The sequence below is a fragment of the Somniosus microcephalus genome, chromosome 25 (assembly GCF_052327205.1).
Source record: "Somniosus microcephalus isolate GS21.2 chromosome 25, FLI_Smic_1.0, whole genome shotgun sequence".
NCBI classification, from domain to species: Eukaryota; Metazoa; Chordata; class Chondrichthyes; order Squaliformes; family Somniosidae; genus Somniosus; species Somniosus microcephalus.
In genome coordinates, this window is record NC_141011.1 from 26,061,924 (window position 1) to 26,083,660 (window position 21,737).

At 47.9% G+C, this 21,737-nt stretch overlaps 1 protein-coding gene across 1 annotated transcript; it reads right to left on the minus strand.

Annotated features, from left to right (window-relative positions):
• Positions 1 to 6,059: 6,059 nt before the first annotated feature.
• lrrc38b (leucine rich repeat containing 38b) lies at positions 6,060 to 20,169 on the minus strand. The gene is made up of 2 exons (XM_085967572.1): positions 19,473 to 20,169; positions 6,060 to 6,493 (listed from the first exon to the last, which is right to left on the minus strand). Exons 1-2 carry the CDS (start codon positions 20,167 to 20,169, stop codon positions 6,240 to 6,242), a joined length of 951 nt encoding a protein of 316 aa, XP_085823698.1. The 3' UTR covers positions 6,060 to 6,239.
• Positions 20,170 to 21,737: the final 1,568 nt, after the last annotated feature.

Genomic DNA, 21,737 nt, shown 5'->3' on the forward strand with positions numbered 1-21,737 from the left:
AACAGCTGTCCGTATGTCAAGGAACATTGATGTATGGAACAAGGGTGATTATTCCTCCTAAATTAAGGGAGAGAGTTCTAAAAGAATTGCACGAAGGTCATCTGGGGGGAGTCAAGATGAAAAGCCTTGCTAGGGCTTATGTGTGGTGGCCAGGTATCGACAAACAAATAGAGGATCTGACTAAAAGCTGCTCAGGGTGCCAAAAAGTTCAGAACGCACCTCCAATTGCACCGCTGCATCCATGGGAATGGCCTTCAGCCCCATGGCAACGTGTGCATATCGACTTTGCAGGTCCATTCATGGATTCCATGTTTTTGATAGCAGTAGACGCACATTCTAAATGGCCAGAAGTGATTAAGATGTCGACCACTACCTCTGAGAAGACGATTGCAGTCCTAAGAACCATATTTGCAAGGAATGGATTGCCGGAGCAAATATGTTCAGACAACGGACCACAGTTCGTGTCAGAAGAATTCCAGAAATTCATGAAAAAGAATGGGGTGAAACACTATACATCTGCCCCATATCATCCGGCTACAAATGGGTTGGCCGAGAGATTTGTACAAACGTTCAAAAAGGCGATAAAGGCCATGAGTGAAGATCATATTCCACTACAACACAAGGTGGACAATTTCCTAATGGCGTATCGAAACGCCACGCATGCAGTGACAAATCAAAGCCCTGCCATAATATTCTATAACAGAAGGTTGCGGTCCCGGTTGGATTTGTTAAAACCCAATGTGCGACGGGAAGTCGAACACAAGCAATTCCAGCATGTAAATAAAAAGGCCACTCGTAGTTTTGAAATAGGACAACCAGTGTTGGCCAGGGACTATAGGGATGATAAATGGCAACCTGGGACAATTTGTGCACGACAGGGACCCTTGATGTACACTGTAGACGTTGGAGAGAACGTAATACGACGTCATGCTGACCAACTTGTGGAATCGAGAACAAGGGTCGACCCCATGTCTACGGCAGAGACACCAGTTGAAGAACTTATTGAGCCTGTAGCATCTACCTCAGACTAGAACGTATTGGATGATGTTGAATCCATAGGAGATCAAGTGGATGAGTCACCCCAGCAACGGGAACCAGAGATCCCTGAAAGGCGTTATCCGGGCCGGATCAGGAGGCCTCCTCAGAGACTGAATCTTTGAACAGTTCTTGTGTGTAAATTGTATATATGTTATCCATGTAGTGTATTAATTGGGGGTGTCCACTGTTAAGCTAAAAGGGGAGGAATTGTAGTGTATGTAACCTGTATTACCTTAAGAGCATACCTTAAGGTGATGGACTACTTTTAAACGGCTCCTGTACATTGTAGTACCGGTGGTGACCACACCGGTATATAAACCCTGCGGAGCAAAGTGTACCTCAGTTCCGCCCTGACCCTCAATCACTAAAGACCTGTTTACTTACTTCTGTTGTCTGTGTTCTGTTATTCATTATAACTGCACTTGTAAACACAGACTCAACATAAACATTCACTCCCTCCACCACCATCTACAGGATGCACTGCAGCAACTCGCCAAGGCTTCTTCAGCAGCACCTCCCAAACCCTCGACCTCTACCACCAAGGGCAAGGGCAGCAGGCACATGGGAGCACCATCACCTGCAAGTTCCCCTCCAAGTCACACACCATCCTGACTTAGAAGTATATCGCCGTTCCTTCATGGTCGCTGGGTCAAAATCCTGGAACTCCCTCCCTAACAGCACTGTGGGAGTACCTTCACCACACAGACTGCAGTGGTTCAAGAAGGCGGCTCACCACCACCTTCTCAAGGGCAATTAGGGATGGGCAATAAATACTGGCCAGCGACGCTCACATCCCATGAATGAATTTAAAAAAAAGAGAGGCGGAGATGTTTAGGGAGGGGATTCCAGAGCTTAGGACCTTGGCAGGTGAAGGCACGGCCGCCAATGGTAGTGCAATTAAAATCGGGGATGCTCAAGAGGCCAGATTGGAGGAGCGCAGATGTCTCGGAGGTTTGTAGGGCTGGAGGAGATTACAGAGATAGGGAAGGCTGAGGCTATGGAGGGATTTGAAAACAAGGTCAAGAATTTTGAAATTGAGGCGCTGCTTAACTGGGAGCCAATGTAGGTCAACGAGCATAGTCCTGGCTTAAGTCTTCCACATTTGGATATTGGGGTCCAACTCTATTGTGGCTAGACTTCCGCCTGCTACAGAGATACAGCCCTGATTCTGGCCGACCTCCTGACCCCTAGGGGTCATTACCATGGTAGAGACAGGCTCCGGAGTTTTGCTGTGGTAGGCCTCCGACGTCAGCCGCAGAGCTGTGGTGTGAGCGGCCTCCGCACTGCCTAAGAAACGGCCCAAATATTTCTCCGGGGCAGTCCATCCATTGCTCTGTGACTGATTGCGTAGCCTCGGCGATCAGAAAATTGCCGGATATCCCATCCCCCAGCACCATAGCAACACTGCACAAATCTCACTGCCAGGTATCTTGAGGCATCGCTACAATGGGCAGATGAACAGGAGAATAAGGCAAGAGTCAAGGATCACCCTCTCCTGACTCATGTAAACTTGAGGTCATCCAAAACTCTGCTACCCGTGTCCTAACTCGCACCAAGTCCCGTTCACCCATCACCCTTTACACTTCTGATTGCAACCCAGTGAGTCCCATTGGAATTGAGAGTGTGTTGACATCGGATGATGGCAGGATCAGACTTGTCCATGATGTTGTTCACGATCAAACGGACTGCCAAGACCCAGTATCCAGGTTCAGATATGAAAAGTGGCTGCTTGGGCAAGTACAGGAGGTTGGGTGCCATCCATGGAACTGTGCGCCAGCATATGTGTATCTCAATGTCTTTAGCTAATGAAGGGGAAGAAATTGGGAGGGGAAAAATGATCTAAATGAGACCTGGAGCTGAAGCTGGACCTAAGCAAATGATTAGGTATTTCTCATTTCAATCTGCTATGTTCTTATGAGGTGTCCCAAGAGCACTTGAGAAGTTAAAGAAAAGAAAACCTGCCAGGTCATAATGATATCTGGACTAGTGAGCCTTTGATATTATACTAAGGTACTTCCTATTGCCATGTCACTGATGTCATAATGGAATACTTCCTGGTTAAGCCGATTCTGTCATAACAGGATTCTCCTTGTCACTAAACAACTGATGTCATAATGAAATACTGTCCGTTAATAAGTCAATGATGTCACAACACGATACATCTTGTTAAATAACTGATGTCATAATATAATACTCCTTGTTGCTAAGCCAATAAATGTCATAATTGGATACCCCTTGTTCCTAAGCAACTAACATCATAATAGGACATTTCTTATTGCTAAGCTGATGAGGTCATAAACATTCACTGTTTGAATTACTTCTGGCTGTAATAAGTTAGAAAATTCTCACTTATGAACTTGAATTTAAGTTAATTCCCTTCCTTCACATAGATGAAATAATCTGCCTGCTTAATGTCAGCTAGTCGGCCTGCTCCAAAAGTGCTGCCGTCTGTGGCCGTCCACTAGGAGGTTCTATGGACCTTCCAGGCAGGGCTACCCTGGTGTAACTTAACACAGGCAGGAGAGGAGGAGTGGAAAAAATTAGCAAAAATAAAGTAATCGAGGGTAATAAGAATTATCAATCAATGCTCACATTACTCTTAAAGAAAGAGCTTGCATTTATATAGTGCCTTTCTTGACCTCGGGGTGTCTCAAAGTGCTTCATAGTCAATGAAATACTTTTGAATTGTCACGTAGAGAATGTGGCAGGCAATTTACGAAGAGCAAGGCCCCACAAACAGTAATGAGAGGGATAAATATTGACCAGGACACTGGGAGAGGTCCGCCACCCTGCTTCGAATCTTTTCGGTTTATCTAAGAGGACAGATGGGACCTCGGTTTAATGTCTCATCTGAAAGATGGCACCTCTGAGGGTGTAGCACTTCCTCATTCCTGCACTGAAGTGTTAGCCTGCATTATGGGCTCAAGGGGGGTCATTTTAACCTGGCGGGAAACTGATGGGATCGGAGCGACTGCCCGATTTTACCTTTCACTGAAGCCAAAGGAAAGTAAAACCTGGTGGGATGTGAAATGGGCAGCGGATCTGATCAGTTTAGAGTGGAGCTGGAACCCATAACCTTCTGACTCAAAGGTAAGAGTGCTACCACTGACCCAAGATTGATCCCTTCTGATTTAACCTCTTCCAACTGATGTTCCAATCATGATCTGAAGAAGCCTCTGCTTTGATGCCAGCAGTCGTAATTATTGCTATCAGCAACTCTGAAGGAGTCATGAGGGTGCAGACGTGCTGTCATCCAGAGAGAAGGTAACATGTTCCATTCCCATTGCATGACCGTCCCCTGCTATCAAGCAGCAGCTCACCGATCCCACTGAACCACGGGAGAGCAGACTGTAGGACATCTTTGATGCGACTGAAGCCCCCACCCATTCAGTCTCACTGCCTGGTGGAGCCCAGAGCCTGCATGGGACTAGTATGCAAGAAGATTTAGAGTGGGTGAGCATGTGCCCTGTTGAACGGTTTTGAAGGTATTTGAGGCAGCTCAGCATAGTGTGCATGCTGACAGGTAGAAACAGCAACTGTGGGCAAAAGCGAGAAGCTGTTGTGAAGGCAGTAGCAGCGTTTGAGTGGAAACAGGAGGGGTAGAATGTGTCCCATTGTAATTATAGTAGGGACTTGGGAAGCAAGGGAGACAAGGATCGAAAGAGTTGGGATTAAAGTATAGTGTTGCAGGCTGTACAGAGAATGAGAGGTGTGAAGAGGAATCTAATTTTGGCTGTCCTGGTAAGGTCATTAAATTTCTTCTTGCGTTACAACCAGCTTCTAGGAACTATGGTGCTGGCATTGACCTGCCAGCCACCTCTCTCCGTGCCTGGTGACTAATTTGCCAGGACACAATCACCCATCTGAAGGAAAGAGGACCTCCATCACTTGCTCCACGTGAACCTCACGGCTGTATCTGAGAATCAGGATGCCCTTACCAATGTCATTCTACCCATAACGCATTGTCCACTGACCACCTTTGAAAAGTGCACCTTGTGTTTAAGAGCTGCAGGCTGCCTTTAAGTGGCAACAGACCCATCATATTTTCAACCCACCCAAATAACCAGTGCAATTATAGAGTCATAGAATGATACAGCACAGAAGGAGGCCATTCGGTCCATCATTCCCGTGCTGGTTCTTTGAAAGAGCTCGCCAATTAATCCCGCTCCTTTGCTCTTCCCCCATAGCTCTGCAAATGTTTCCACTTCAAGTATTTGTCCAATTCCCTTTTGAAAGTTATTATTGAATTTGCTTCCACCACCCTTTCAGATGGTGTATTCCAGGTCACAACAACTCACTGGGTAAAAAATGTTTCCTCATGTCACCTCTGGTTCTTTTGCCAATTACCTTAAACCTGTGTCCTCTGGTTACCAAGCCTCTGCCACTGGAAACAGTTTCTCTGTATTTACTCTTTCAAATCCCTTCATGATTTTGAACATCTCTATCAAATCTGCAGCAAGCCATTAGGAAGGCAAATGGTATGCTGGCCTTCATTACAAGAAGATTTGAGTACAGGAGTAAAGAAGCCTTACTCCAATTATATAGGGCCTTGGTAAGACCACACCTGGAGTACTGTGTACAATTTTGGTCTCCTTACCTAAGGAAGGATATACTTGCCATAGAGGGAGTGCAATAAAGGTTCACGGGATTGACAATCAACCAAAGGTGCACATTCAGAAAGATAACCTTTGGATACATAGAGTGTTGGTTTCCCTTACCCGAGGAGCACAGGTAAAATTTGCCCATCTCTAACAGATTGAAGGTCTTGTGTACACTTTGTTGACTTCTGCCTCACTGTGAGAAATGTCATGGCGGGCCTACGGAGGTGTATAAAATCCTGGAGGTGAAAGAACCAGCTTTAACCAGCAATTCCTGAGATTACCTAGAACCAAGGCAGGTAAATGGAGTTCAGATACAGATCAGCCACAATCTAATTGAATGGAGGAACAGGCTCGAGGGGCTGAATGGCCTACTCCTGATCCTATGTTCAAACAAATGAAAGGCAACCTCACAAACCTGAATTAGAAAAACAAAATCTTTTTAATATTTTCAATGTTACCAACAGAGGCATACATCTTACTAATTAATATATTACATCATAATATGCAACTTTATATTTAAGTAGAAACACATCTTCTTTGCAATTGAAAAATGTAGGAAAAAATGATTTACAGTGTTCTTTTGGTGTCTGTTTCTTGCTATTAATTATCCTCTTCATCATCATCATCATCACCTTCTTTGAATAATCCCAGTCTCTGGAAACATTGAACTATATTGGCCAAGAAGAAGCTGGTTGTAATGGCAGTGATGGAGACACAAACCCCAGAGAAAAAGATAATCATGTAGTCTGTCAGAGTCAGTGAGAACTCGCACTCAATGAAGCTGTTGTCAGATAACTCGTTGAGTGTGATCTTCCTCATATCCCTGGGCAAGGAGCACTGGATTGCATCAAAGCCTTGAAGAAATGAACATAAATATTTTTATACAGCAAGCAAAAAGGCCACCGACTAGGCCCACCAAACCTGGCCCTCAATCCCCTGTCCCTCCAGAAGTGCCCAGGCTGGTGTATCTGGGTCCCACCCCTATTTTCTGACACCCCCCCCTCACTGGAATTTCACTGGGTTTGCATCAAAACAATCACAGAATTTCCACTCTCGTGTCTTCTTGAGAAGAGGAAATTGGGACCAAATCAAATGGCAGCAACCATGATGCCTTCATCCTGCGCCAGACTCTTCCAGCCTCCAAATCAAGCTTGCGGCTGGATGGTCAGAGATAAGGGGTATCTGCTCTCCACCTGGCTCATGACTCCCCTCTGCAATCCCAACACCCCTGCACAGCACTCATATAATGAGAGCCATGCTGCCACCAGGAACATCATTGAGCAGATCATTGGGGTGCTCAAGCAACAGTTCCGCTGTCTTGACCACTCGGGAGGAGCCCTCCAGTACTCGCCGGAGAGGGTGTCCCATTTCGTCATGGTGCGCTGCATTCTCCTCACGAGGGCCCAGCCCTTGCCAGCAGGGATTGCGGGACCACCTCAGGAGGAGGAAGAGGGAGAAGAGGAGGAGGAGGAGGATGAGGAACATGAGGAGGAGGAACAGGAGCGAGGGAGAAGGCAGCCACTCAATCGGCCTTCCAGAAGGGCGGTCTGTGAGCACCTCATCAGACTGCGGTTCCAGTAAATTCAACCCCAGATCCCCGTTGCTCACCACATCCCCATCATTCCATCCCTGTCGCAGGCCACATCACAGCACAGAGCTGAAATGAGAGACATGACAAAATTATCCAAAGTGAATTAATAAATTTATTGATAATCAGTGAACACATCTTTACAACAACAATATTTACTATTCACCCTTGAGCAATCCTTTAGTGCCTCGCGTTACTGTGCCTGTGCCTACTCTAGTGCTCCTACAAAGTGTTGGCCCAGTGGCTGCAGCACGGCTGATGGAAGGCTGCTGAGTGCCCGTGCGGGAGACTTCAGGTGACCTTGCTGGACGTCCTCCCCGACCAGCTCTGGACCTGGAAGGCCCGGCTATAGACTGCACCACCTCAGCATGGGCGGCAGCAGTCTGGGCTGGCTGGATGACAGGCAGTGACAAGGACAATGGCGGAGTGGCAGTGGTGGGAGCAGGAATGCGGTCATCCCGAGAGAGGAGAGCAGCTTCCTGCTCCACTGACCCACTACCACTCCCCCGGGGCTGCACCTCAGCATCCCTAGCAATCTGTTGGAGCACAGATTGCTGGCCTGCTGCGACTCTGTGAAAGCCCCCGGTCGATGGTGGTAGACCCAGCCACGATGGCTGCAGTCAGAGCTTGCGTGGCATCAAGCTGAGACTGCATGAGAGCAGTCTGAGATTGGATGCCACCAAGCATAGACTGCATTACAGCACTAAGACATTGCATCGCTTCCACCTGTGCTGCAATGGAAGCTGCTAGATTGCCCATCACACGCGGCGTCAGGTCTGGGTCGCCACGGTCTCTCAGGGAGTCCACCATCCTTTGCAGACTGGAAATGATGGGCTCCATGGTGTGCGCAGAGCCTTGTGCAATGTTGGAGGTGGACTCCTCCACGCTCCTTACCATTGCCAACAGGCTCTCAAACACCTTTGTCATTGCACCTATTATCTCCGGGTGCATGCCCATCACCCTTCTTCTAAAGTCCTCCCCATCGAGGTCCTTATCTGAGTCCTGTGCAGAAGAACTCGTTCGTGAACTGGCCCTCCGGGGAGCTGGTCCCCAAGCTACCCTCTCCCCCTGGCCTTGCTGCAGCCCGCTTGTCCCTGGTGCCTCACCCTGTGCAGATCCCACTACTATACTAGCCTCTAAAGAACGCGTAGTGCCAGTATCTGAGCTGATGCCTACGGGTGAGACACGCAGTGACGCGCTGTGTTCTTCCTCCTCCTCGCCTGCCTTGCTTTCTACGGTGCCCTCAGGGACAGGCTGCTCAGGCGCTTGCTCATTATCTGAAAGCATAAAGGTACAAGAGTTGGGTTAAGGTGAGGGGAGGGGCAGGAAGGGAGAAAGGCATGTGTGCAGCATGATTAGCTGGAAGGTGCGAAAGGCTTGTGGTGTGAGGGGGAAGTGGGATGTGAGAAGAAGGAGTAGGGATGAACATACCGTTGTTGTCCCCAAGGGGGTCAATGTCACTGGTGGCCAAGGCGCCCACCACCTGGCGCCTAATAATCTCCAGCACTCTATTTTCCAGCGCAGACAGTGGTTGGGTATCGGATTGGCCCCCGCCTGTGTTCTCCTGCTCCCTCCTGTTGTGAGCCACCTTGGCCTGCAGGAGAAAGGAAAGTGTGTGAGTGAGTGTGGAGCAATGTGTTTGGGTGATGTGCCTGCCATAGTTGAATAGCTGAAATTGTGTGAAAGGTATGCAATGTGGGTGTGAGTGTTGGTAGGTAGAGATTGTTGATGGGTGAGTGCTGGGGGTGTGGTGCGTTGGGCAGTGTGTGCAGACTGTGGTTCAGATGGTGGTATGGAGCATTTATTGAAGCATTGACTCACCCTGACCACCCGAGTGAGGTCGTTAAATTTATTCCTGCACTGTGTGTGGGTCCTGGGGACCACAATGCTGCCCGAGACCTGATGGGCAACCTCCTTCCACATGGCACTGAAGACTTGTGGCAGGGGCGTCCAGCCACATTTCGGGTAGAGCACCGCCCTCCATCTCTCCAAAAATCTGCGGGCTCTCTCCCTGGGGCATGGATCTGCCATCATGAAACCTGTTTGAGTCGTCCACCTCCGTGGGCATGGTCTGCTCCTGCTTGCTGACACAGGCTCATAGCCAGCAATGCTGAGAATGAAGTTCTGCAGCATCAATGAACCTCCCCTTTAAGAACTGGAAAGGGCCTGTGGCAATGATAACTTGCGATTAGAGTGCACATGATATTGGTTAGTGCTTTGAGTTTAACGTCACTGAGCTAGGCCATTAGTGCTTGATTTAGCACTCCCATCCTTTCTTTGAGTGATGACAATGAATTTTGCGTGCAGCGAGATTCGTTAGCGCCTGGCGCTAAATCTCAAACTTTTCCAAAGTTAGCGCCCATTCCTGGGCGATAATGAATTTCTCGCCCTCAAAGTTGAACCAGCGCTCATCTTGGTGAACTGATAATCAGATTGCCACGTGAAGGCTGATAGAACCAGTGAGCTTGGCTTGTGTTTAATATCCACGTCATTCTGCAGTTTTCTGGAGTACATACAAACAGTCCTGGTGCAGTTTTGCAGGGAATCTCACTGCTTAATGCTGGCAAAGTGGAACTGAGAGTATAACTCAAGTCAGTGTGCTCTGCATTTCTGTAAGCAGGTACCTATCTCGCATCGTACCAATAGCATGACATCATCATTAAACTGATCACAAACTTCACTGTCTCTGGGTAAATATTTATATTTGCAGGTTCGTTTGCTTCTGGAGAATACGGACCATGAGAAAAGTAAGTGGGAAATATGGCACAGGTACTGGGGAAAACCTCTCTCCATCGGCATCTGTACATTAAGGGGTTAAAGACGTCTCATTCAGTGAAAGCAGATCTGCCAACAAGTATCGACTGATCCGTGCTTGAATCTATTTCTGATATTTTCCAATGTGAACACACAAAGCCCGGGGTTAGGAGAATCACATTTAGTGGAAAATAAACTAGTGCATTGTTCCCAACAGTCGATGCTCCAAACACCCGGAGCATCGAAAAGGGAAGGAGTATTTTCGTTGATTAACTCTGTCACCTTGTCTTACGCCTTTGTTGGTGATCCGTCAGCGGTAGCTATGGTTTTAATGATTAGTTAATGAATGCACTTAACAGTGAGGAGCCCTGAGGTACTCTCCGGCCTCTCCGCACCCCCGCAGTCTGTGTAACCAAATATGAAAAAGGAGATAGCAAAATACTGCAGATGTTGGAAATCCGAAATAACAACAGAAAATGCTGGAAAAACTCAGCAGGCCAGGCAACATCCGTGGAGAGAAAATAGAGTCAACGTTTCAGGTCAAACCCTTTGTCAAGACTGAAGGTCAGGCTGGGAGAGAACAAAAGAGAAGTGAAGAGACATTGAGAGGTATTCAAAACGAGACGAGATAGTGATAGGACTAGTGGAGACAAAAGACGGTTCTAGATTAGGTGTGAAATGCGCTGGCAGAATGGGAGACAGCTGCCATGTAGGAGAGAGAAAAAAAAGGGGGGGGGAAAGGGCCAAAACAAAGGTGTAGATAAAAAATAAGTAAAAATGTACTGGGGGCCGAGGTTATGATCTGAAATTGTTGAACTCGATATTGAGTCCGGAAGGCTGTAAAGTGCCTAATCGGAAGATGAGGTGCTGTTCCTCGAGTTTACGGTGAGCTTCCGTGGAACAATGCAATGACAGTGGGAATGGGGCGGTGAATTAAAATGACAGGTGACCGGAAGTTCGGGGTCATAGTCCGTAAGGATGACCCTGAACTTCCGGTCGCCTGTCATTTTAATTCACCGCCCCATTCCCACTCAGACTTCACCGTACTCGGGCTCTTGCATTGTTCCACGGAAGCTCAGCGTAAACTCGAGGATCAGCACCTCATCTTCCGATTAGGCACTTTACAGCCTTCCGGACTCAATATCGAGTTCAACAATTTCAGATCATAACCTCGGCCCCCATTACATTTTTACTTATTTTTTATCCACACCTTTGTTTTGGCCCTTTCCCCCCCTTTCTTTTCTCTCCCACATGGCAGCTGTCTCCCATTCTGCCAGCGCATTTCACACCTAATCTAGAGCCGTCTTTTGTCTCCACTAGTCCTATCACCATCTCGTCTCGTTTTGAATACCTCTTAATGCCTCTTCACTTCTCTTTTGTTCTCTCCCAGCCTGGCCTTTCCAGTCTTGACAAAGGGTTTGACCCGAAACGTTGACTCTATTTTCTCTCCACGGATGTTGCCTGGCCTGCTGAGTTTTTCCAGCATTTCCTGTTATGAAAAAGGAGAGTTTTCAAGCCACTACTTTGTGTATTTAAAGCAGGTGTTTTGCTGCTCTACCTTATTCCCGCTACAGAGTTTAATCTGAATATCCACATTCTCAGTTTAACCTGTTAACAGCCAGCCCACTTACATTAACATTTAAAGTGAGATAGCAGAAAATTGTGTCCCACAAAACAACATGCTTCACAACAAAAGTTACTTACCTGCAGAGCAACAGGAAGAGAACCAGGTCACTGTCCCACTGCAGCAGTCGCCATGAGGCTGGGAGCGGGAAGAGTTTGGCAGCAGGAGCTGTTGCGCCTTTCCTGTGAGACGTTCCGAGAACCGGGAGGCGGGTGCAAACCACAGGTGCGACGCACAAAGTCCCAGGTTGCTCGCTCGCTGCAGTGTCTGGGAGATCACCGGGCCCCATATTTAGCTGGGGTCCCTATAGGCCCCTGACCACACGCCCCGTAGGCCCCTGGGCACAGATCTCGTAGGCCCCTGACCTCACGCCCCGTAGGCCCCTGGGCACAGATCTCGTAGGCCCCTGACTACACGCCCCATAGACCCCTGGCCACACGCTCCGTAGACCCCTGGGCACGTGCCCTGTAGGTCCATGCATTGATCCATCTCTGATTGGATGGCTTAGTGAATGACTGCAATGCCTGGTTTAGTACAGGCCATCTTGGCCGGTGATGAGTTAGTAGGTTGGGTGCGAGAGAGAGAGAGCGTGGATTTGGTGCCTCCACGGGCAAGTAGCTAACTGACCTTCACTATCTAGGCATCACGCAAGAAGAATGGTCACTTGGACCAGTACCAGAGGGCAGTGGGCACATTCACCCCCAGCAAGAGTCAGCACCTTGAGGAGAGGAAGGGGAAAGAAAGCAGGGAAAAAAATATTTTACAGAAGAGTTTGCATTTATATAGGAACAGGAGGAGGCCATTCAGCCCCTTGAACTTGTTCTGCATTCAACTGGATCATGGCTGATCTGTATCGTAACTCCATCTATCCGCTTTAGTTCCATATACCTTAACAACCTTGCCTAACAAAAATCTATCAATCTCAGTGTTAGCATTTTCAATTGACCCTCAGCCTCAACAGCTTTTTGGGGGAGAGCGTTCCAGATTTCCACTTCCCTTTGTATGAAGATGTGCTTCCTGACATCACCCCTGAATGGCCTGGTTCTAATTTTAAGATTATGCCCCCTTGTTCTGGACTCCCCCCACCAGAGGAAATAGTTTCTCTCTATCAACTCCTTTAATCATCTTGAACACCTCAATTATAGCACCTTATCACAGCCACAGGACATGACCGAGCAGTCCTCAGCCATTGAATTACTTTTTAAATACAATCACTGTTGTTATTTCGACAAACATGGCTGTCAATCGCACACAGCATGATTGCACAAAGAGCAGATAAAATGAAGGATGTGTTAATTTATATTTTATCTGTGGTTGAAGATTGGCCGGGACACCAGGAGAACTTCCTGATCATCTTCAAATAGTGACGAGATTTTTTTTATGTCCAGCTGAATGGGGCCTGAGTTTAACACCTCATCCAAAAGACAGCACCTCTGACAGTGCGGCACTCCCTCAGTGCTGCACCGAGGCAGTAATCTAGACTATGTGCTTGGCCCCGCAACCTTCTAACTTAGAGAAAAAGAGTGCGACCAAATGCGTCGAGTAGATAATTTTTTTAACAGTCTTATTTCCCCAGCTCTTTATGTTTCTGTGGAGCTTTCACTGTCTGGTTCCCAATCTTACTCAGGGAGGTCACAAAATGGCTGATTGGGGATATGGAAAATTGTGACACTGGTGCAGTGAGGGGTGCTGTTCTAGATTTGGGGCTGAGGCGCATTGTTGGAGCCGTGTAGAGGGAGCTTTACACTGCATGCGGCTGTCTGACAGTGTATCCCTCTCCACTCACACCCCACTTCTTTCTATGTCCGCCCCTGGAAAAAACTCGCCCCCAAGTCATTACAATGGCACCTTTAAATTCCCAACTGTCTAGCCTTTGGCTCTCCATTCACCACAACATTTCTGAAGGTACTGATCTGCCCAATCACACCCTCACCTCCACCTTAGATGCCCTTGTCCCATTAAAAGCATTACTCTCTCTCAACCTGGTCACTTCCCTGCTACGGCCCTCATCGCCACTCCCTTAAGTCCAAGGAACGCAGACTTGAATGTTTATGGTGGACAATTGGTTTAGCCATTCATTGCCAGATCTAGTTGGATTACATTAAGCACTTTTGGGTCCTGCTGTCCTCTGCCAAAACTGCTCATTATTGCAGGATCATCTTAAACCCCTCTCCCCTGCCCCCTCCACCCTCAGCTCCAATAACGTGCAAAGAGCTCATAGACTTCTTTGTCACTAAGATTGAGACCATCCATTCAGTGGCCTCTGCCGCTTCCCTCCCTTCCCCTAGCCCACCAAGCCAAACTTCCCCATTGTTCCCCTCGCCCCAGCCCTGAACTCGCATCTTTCTCCAGTTTCTCTCCTATCCCTCCTCATGCCCTCCACGAGCTCAACTTGTCCATGAGATCCGCTTCCTGCTCCCTCGACCTATTCCCACCAAACTGCTGACCACCCAACTTCCCTTCCTGGCCCCCATGTTAGCTGTTATTGTTAACGATTCCCTCTCCTCAGGTACTATCCTCCTCCCCTTCAAATCTGCTGTCATCACTCCCTTTCACAAAAAAACATCCTTGACCTCTCTGTCCTTGCAAACTACCGCCCTTTCCTCTCCAAACTCCATGTTTGACCCCCTCCAGTCAGGTTTCCACCCTGCCACAGCACTGAAACGGCCCTTATCAAAGTCACAAATGACATCCTATGTGACTGTGACAGTGGTAAACTATTCCTCCTCATCCTTCTCGACCTGTCTGCAGCCTTTGATACGGTTGACCACACCATCCTCCTCCAATGCCTCTGCTCTGTCGTCCAGCTGGATGGGACTGCACTCGCCTGGTTCCATTCCTATCTATCCAGTCATAGACATAGACATAGAAGATAGGAGCAGGAGTAGGCCATTTGGCCCCTCGAGCCTGCTCCGCCATTCAATGAGATCATGGCAGATCATCCAAATTCAGTACCCTGTCCCTACCTTCTCCCCATATCCCTTGATCCCTTTAGCCTTAAGAAATATATCTAACTCCTTCTTGAATAATAACCAGAGAATCACTTGCGTTGGCTTCTCTTCCCGCTCCCGCACCATTACCTCTGGTGTCCCCCAAGGATCGATCCTTGGCCCCCTCCTATTTCTCAACTACATGCTGCCCCTTGGTGACATCATCCAAAAACACAACATCACGTTCCAGGTGTATGTTGATGCCACCCAGCTCTACCTCACCAGCACCTAACCCCTCCAGTGCCTCTGATTTGTCAGACTGCTTGTCTGACATCCAGTATTGGATGAGCAATAATTTTCTCCAACTAAATATTGGGAAGACCAAAGCCATTTTTTTTGGTCCCTGCCACAAACTCCGTTCCCCAGCCACCGACTCCATCCCTCTCCCTGTCCACTGTCTGAGGCTGAACCAGACTGTTCACAACCTTGGCGTCTTATTTGACCCTGAGATGAGCTTCCGACCCCATATTCTCTCCATCACCGCCTACTTCCACCTCTGTAACATCGCCTTTCTTTGTCCCTACCTGAGCTAATCTGATGAAACCCTCCGCCATGCCTTTCTTACCTCTAGACCTGACTAATCCAACGCTCTCCTGGCCGGCCTTCCATCTTCTACCCTTCATAAACTTGAGGTCATCCAGAACTTGCTGCCTGTGTCCTAACTCGCACCAAGTCCCGTTCACCCATCACCCCTGTGCTTGCTGACCTACATTGGCTCCCAGTCCGGCAACGCCTCAATTAAAAAATGTTCATCTTTGTTTTCAAATCCCTCCATGGCCTCGCCCATCTCTAACTCTAACCTCCTCTAGCCCTATAACACCATCAAGATCTCTGCGCTCCTCCAATTCTGGCCTCCTGCACATTCCCGATTTTAATCGCTTCACCATCGGTGGTCGCGCCTTCAGCTGCCTGAGTCCTAAGCTCTGGAATTCCCTCCCTAAACTTCTCCGCCTCTCTACTTCTCTCTCCTCCTTTAAGACGCTTGTTAAAACCTACCTCTCACGTGTCCTAATATCTCCTTATGTGGCTTGGTGTCAAATTTTGTTTGGTAACGCTCCTGTGAAGCACCTTGGGACGTTTTATTACGTTAAAGGCGCTATATAAATACAAGTTGTTGTTTTGTCGTGTAGTTTGTCAACAGCGGGCATCTAAAATGGGAAGGTCCTCATGCCCCCAGAACTAACATCCCTCACCTTGATCAACACAAAAAGCAATAATAAAGTCATTTATTTCTTCATTGAGTACAATGTCAGAATGTACTCCTTGTGTACACCCTTGTATACACTCTCATCGAGTTAATTGACTCTATTTTCAGTCATCCAAGCATCAATCCATTAACTGTTCAGCTAAACGTGTCAGTTTAATACCTCATTATTCATTAACTTCTGTTGTCTAGACAAGATAAATGTTCTCTTGCTGTCATTACTGTGCTTTGTTATTGGAAATATTAGACCAGAGTCCACTCATTTTCCACTTTATTCTAGGGTGCTGTCTTTCTACTCTCCAGGAGCTACACACTGTGCGAGTGCTTGCAAACTGGTGAGTAACTGTCCACTCGCTGCCTGACACCTCAGTTGTTTAGAACAGCGAGTCCCTGAGCCACACAGACCAAGAGAGACCAGTGTTTGATCTCTGCCTTGGTTTGAGTTAGCTAGTCTCACCTGGGGCCAGCAATGGGATTGCTACAAAAGGCCTCAGCATCCCAGGACTCCTGCTCCTGATCGCTATCTAGTAACTCCTGCTAGCAAGATGTGGATGTCAGGATTGTGTTGTGATGGCGCCCTTAGTTGAATACTCTTTCAACACTCTGGAGCTGAAATTGGTCTTCGGTGAAAGTGTGAAAGAGGTGATAGCGAATTGGCAGCACGTTTTATACCCACCTGATTGACTTCAGGGGCAGTGTAAATTGGGTGGCCAATTCGCGATCAGCCTGCCATTAGCCAATTTTACCCTCAGAATATTTCTGTCATCTCTAACTCCCTCACTTTATTCTGAAGTTCCCTCACTAGTAACCATTACCAAATTCCTTTAACCCTTCACGATAAGCAGACAGCAATCAGTACAACATGATTTTTTAATTGCTCCCCATTCCAATTTTATCCCATCTCAGAACATCCAAAGGAGACCATGTTACCAAAAATATTCTCAATGAATGCTGCCCTTCAAACCTCTCCTGACGTTCCCAGATATATATGATTTTATTCATAAGAACATCATCCTCTTGCTATTATGGGAAGAACAGGAGTAGAGTGAAGGGTTGGAGAGCCAGGGAGAGTGCTGAGCTTGGCTGGGGGGTGGGGAGTTGTACATTACAAACAGGAATCGTTTAACAATCAGGAGCCACAGTGCAGCCCCATATTCTCTTATCCAGTTTGACATCTATTTAAAACAGCAACATTTCCCCTTCAGTTTTCTCCGCTCCTCCTCTGTAAATGCTGCGGTGTTGTTCTGTGTGCAGTAACCATCCTCTAGTATCTCACCCAAATGCCCATTCTTCGAGTGTGAGCCTAGACCGTGAGCCTCAGCAGGCTGATCAACCGAGGACTGCACCACAGTTTAGCCCAATCCTGTTCTTGCCCGACACCCACCCACACCCACACTTTCCAGCAGGTCACTGGCTAGCGATCAGGAGCGGGAACTCGAGCTGATGTTTTCCCCCTCCTTAACCCAGGCCAGCTGAGGGGAATTCTACCGCCCTGCTTGGACAGGTAATTGAGGCGCCGTACCCCAACAGGAGTCAGTGCCCGTGGATTGGGGGACGGGGCGGGGGAGAAGGCCAATGTCCACACACACGCACACATCCGGCAGGGGTCAGTGCCCGTGGATTGGGGGACGGGGTGGGGGAGAAGGCCGATGTCCACACACACGCACACATCCGGCAGGGGTCAGTGAATAGCGAGAAAGAAGAGGACAAAAGACTTTAAGACCAGGAAAAGGTCCTGGAACTCCTCTTGATCCTATTCAAATCCAGCAATAGTGTTAAATTTTAACCCTCTGTTTCACCTCTTCAAAGCACCTGTAAAGACCTTGAGAAGCGAGCCCAGCTACTGCACTCGGCAGAACAATTATTTACTTTCTGAATTGAGTTGAAGACCTCACAGGCTGGATTGGAAGGTTAACGACAAATCAGTGGCTTAATGGCAAAGTGCATGGCCTGATGTGGTACTGAACTATGCAGACAAACAAGAACCTGGTTCAAACCCTGAAGAAGCTGGGATACGTTTCCGTGGATACTGGTAGATGTCCTGAAGCCATTCTCTATATGTGAGCCTCGGCAGCGAGAGCAAGCAGACTGTTTAACTGTGGGAGGCATCACAGTGAAGCCTGACCCTGTCCTCATCCAATGTTCAGACACCCACACCCTGCAGGAGTAGGTGAATAACCATCAGGATCAGGAACCCTGGCTAACCTTCAATCCAGAGGTGCAGTGACTGCTGAGGCCCATTGAAGCAGCCCTATTGCCACCCTGGCTCAGAGGATGGGATTGGGATTCAACCTGAACCTTCGGGCTTAGCTATTCAACCCTGAGCTAACCAAGCCATCTGGGAACCCTCAAAGAAAACGTTAGGAACTTGGACTGACCAAGTTATGAGAGCTCAGTGTTTCTCATTCCTAACCCCCGCCTCACAAAGACAGACACTCACACACATACAAAATTGCTTCCAATATTTTGTTCAAAAAATCATTTAAATAACAATCTGATTTCCACCAGAACCTCTAGGTCAGCGCACGGTAATACTTCAGTACATATTAATCTGTTAATATTAATTTCCATTCCGTTGCCGATTCCTGGAATTACCGATCCCAATCCTACTGACGAGTACGTATATCAATGTTATTTATTTTCTCCCCTCCTCTGACGGCGCTGCGGGCTCCTGGCTGGGGCATGAGTCCTCCAGGAGCCGGGGGTCCTCCAGTACTGCGCCCGGGTGGTCGTTCTCCCTGAGCCAGCCTAGATGGTGAAGTTACTTGACCACAGAAGCTATCTCATCCCAACCCGATCCCGTCCTCACCCGAGGACCCCACATGTGTACTTTCCAGCAGGAGTCAGCTATGATCTCATTGAATAGGGGAACAAGCTCGAGAGGCTGAATGGCCTACTCCTGTTCCTATGAGTCACCAGACTGCGATTGGGAGCAGGAACCCTGGCTGATTTTATCCTAGTCTAGCCCAGGGAAACAGAAATGAATTTTAGCGTTCCTACTGATTGCTGCCTGTGATTAATTGACTAAATTTTAATCCTGATATATATTTCTCTTCATGCTTCGCGTTGTTCTAGCCACTATGACAAATATCATAAACATAAGAACATAAGAAGTAGGAGCAGGAGTAGGCCATACGGCCCCTCGGGCCTGCTCCGCCATTCAATAGGATCATGGCTGATCCGAAGCTAGACTCACGTCCACTTCCCTGCCCGCTCCCCGTAACCCCTAATTCCCTTATCAGCTAGGAAACTGTCTATCTCCGTTTTAAATTTATTTAATGTCGCAGCTTCCACAGCTCTCTGGGGTAGCAAATTCCATAGATTTACTACCCTCTGAGTGAAGAAGTTTCTCCTCATCTCAGTTTTGAAAGGGCAGCCCCTTATTCTAAGATTATGCCCCCTAGTTCTAGTCTCACCCATCAGTGGAAACATCCTCCCCACATCCACCCGATCAAGCCCCCTCACAATCTTATATGTTTCGATAAGATCGCCTCTCATTCTTCTGAATTCCAATGAGTAGAGGCCCAACCTACTCAACCTTTCCTCATAAGTCAACCCCCTCATCTCCGGAATCAACCGAGATCGGATGAATTTGATGCTCATTACTGAAAGACGCTTGCTTAACCTGAACTGCAGCAGCAGCGGGGACAGTGATTCACAGGGCGACACTAACCTGTAGGAAGAACTTCAGCATTGTCTCTCAGCCAGAGGAAAAGATTAGCGAAAGTACAGTTACAGAGCCAGGGGTTGCCCTCCAGCCGCACAGTCCGAAGGGACGGTAAGGAGCTGAGGGCCGTGACACTCAGAACCTCCAGCGCGTTGTCGTTCAGCTCCAGCACTTGCAGCACGTTCAAACTCTGGAAGGCTTTCTCGTCCACCTGCTCCAGGTTTGGATTGTTCCCCAGCCGTAACATAATCAGCCTGTGCGCTGAGCTAAACGCACCTGAGCTCAGCTGGGAGAAGTTGTTGTATCGCAAGTCTAAATAAATCAGCTTGGTCGTGCTGAAGGTCCCCTTGCTGATGGAGGAGAGAGAATTGTTGCTGAGGTCCAGGTAGACCAAGTCTCCGTAGTACATGAAGAAATCAGCCGGGATCTCCTGGATTTGGTTGTTGCTCATCAAGATCTTCCTGATCACCAGAGGGAAGGCACCGGCGGGCAGGTCGGAGAGCCCCAGGTCCCGACAGTCTATGGTGTACGTGTCCTTACAGACACAGCCGTCGGGGCAAGTTGACCCCAGGGGTAGGAAGAAGAGGACCAAAGACAGCAGGCAGAGCGGAGGGCATGAGCACATGGCAGAGGAGACTGGGACCGCGGCTGCTGTGGTGGCAGAGACATGCTGAGGGAATGCAAGGACGGAACAGCTGTGCATGGTGTAAGTGAGATCGAATAGCAGTGCTTAGATCAAATAGCTCCAACACGGGGAGCTGGGGGGAGGAGGGAACTGGGAGTTACTGTCAGGAGAAATAAAACAGTAAATCGAATGGATCTTTCCACTCCACAGGGAAAAGGCTGCATTAGCACATTCTAATGTCCCAGCTTTATAACATAAACCTTATAGATTGCAACCAACAATCTCACTTGATTAATATGCATTATAATTGCTGTAGGGTTTTGCATTATAATATGTCTATCATAATCAATAATTATTATAGAAACATAGAAACATAGAAGATAGGAGCAGGAGTAGGCCATTCGGCCCCTCGAGCCTGCTCCACCATTCAATGCGATCATGGCTGATCATCCAAATTCAGTACCTGGTCCCTGCTTTCTCCCCATACCCCTTGATCCCTTTAGCCTTAAGAAATATATCCAACTCCTTCTTGAATATATTTAATGAATTGGCTTCTACTGCCTTCTGTGGTAGAGAATTCCACAGGTTCACCACTCTCAGGGTGAAGAAACTCCTTCTCATTTCTGTCCTAAATGGCTTACCCCTTATCCTTAGACTGTGACCCCTGGTTCTGGACTCCCCGACCATCAGGAACATCCTTCCTGCATCTAGTCTGTCCAGTCCTGCCAGAACTTTATAAGTTTCAATGAGATCCCCTCTCATTCTTCTAAACTCCAGCGAGTACAAGCCCAATCGACCCAATCTCTCCTCATACGTCATTCCTGCCATCCCAGGTATCAGCCTAGTGATCCCAGGTATCAGCCTTATTAACACGCACAAAAGATTTTTTTTTAAAGACTTGCATTTATATAGCTCCTTTCATGACCTCAGGACATCCCAAATCGCTTTACAGCCAATTAAGTACTTTTAAGTCTAGTCACTGCTGTAATGTGGCAAATGCGGCAGCCAACTTGTGCACAGCAAGATCCCACAAACAGCAATGTGACAATGACCGGGTAATCTGTTTTAGTGATGTTGGTTGAGGGATAAATATAGGCCAGGACAGCAGGGAAAAAGATGCAAAAAAAATAACCCAGTAAAGCCACTGCCTGATGTAGCATTAATAAACAATTTGCATTTATACAGTGCCTTTCACAGAATGATATACCTGAGCTGCTTAACATGGCTGGGATGGTGGGGGGGGGGGGGGGGGTGTGAACATTAACATAGAAACATAGAAGATAGGAGCAGGATTAGGCCATTCGGCCCCTCGAGCCTGTTCCGCCATTTAATGAGCTCATGGCTGATCATCCAAACTCAGTACCCTGTCCCTGCTTTCTCCCCATATCCCTTGATCCCTTTAGCCTTAAGAAATATATCTAACTCCTTCTTGAATATATTTAATAAGTTGGCCTCAACTGCCTTCTGTGGTAGAGAATTCCACAGGTTCACCACTCTCTGGGTGAAGAAATTCCTCCTCATCTCTGTCCTAAATGGCTTACCCCTTATCCTTAGACTGTGACCCCTGGTTCTGGACTCTCCCGCCATCGGGAACATCCTTCTTGCATCTAGTCTGTCTAGTCCTGTTAGAATTTTATAAGCTCATT

What these genes read in the sequence shown, in the direction of transcription:
- lrrc38b (XM_085967572.1), bottom strand. Translation starts at nt 20,169, where the DNA reads ATGCACAGCTGTTCCGTCCTTGCATTCCCTCAGCATGTCTCTGCCACC. An exon ending in TGCTGAAGTTCTTCCTACAG is followed by an intron (nt 6,494 to 19,472) that starts GTTAGTGTCGCC and finishes CATTTCTTCAAG; the next exon opens with GCTTTGATGCAATCCAGTGC.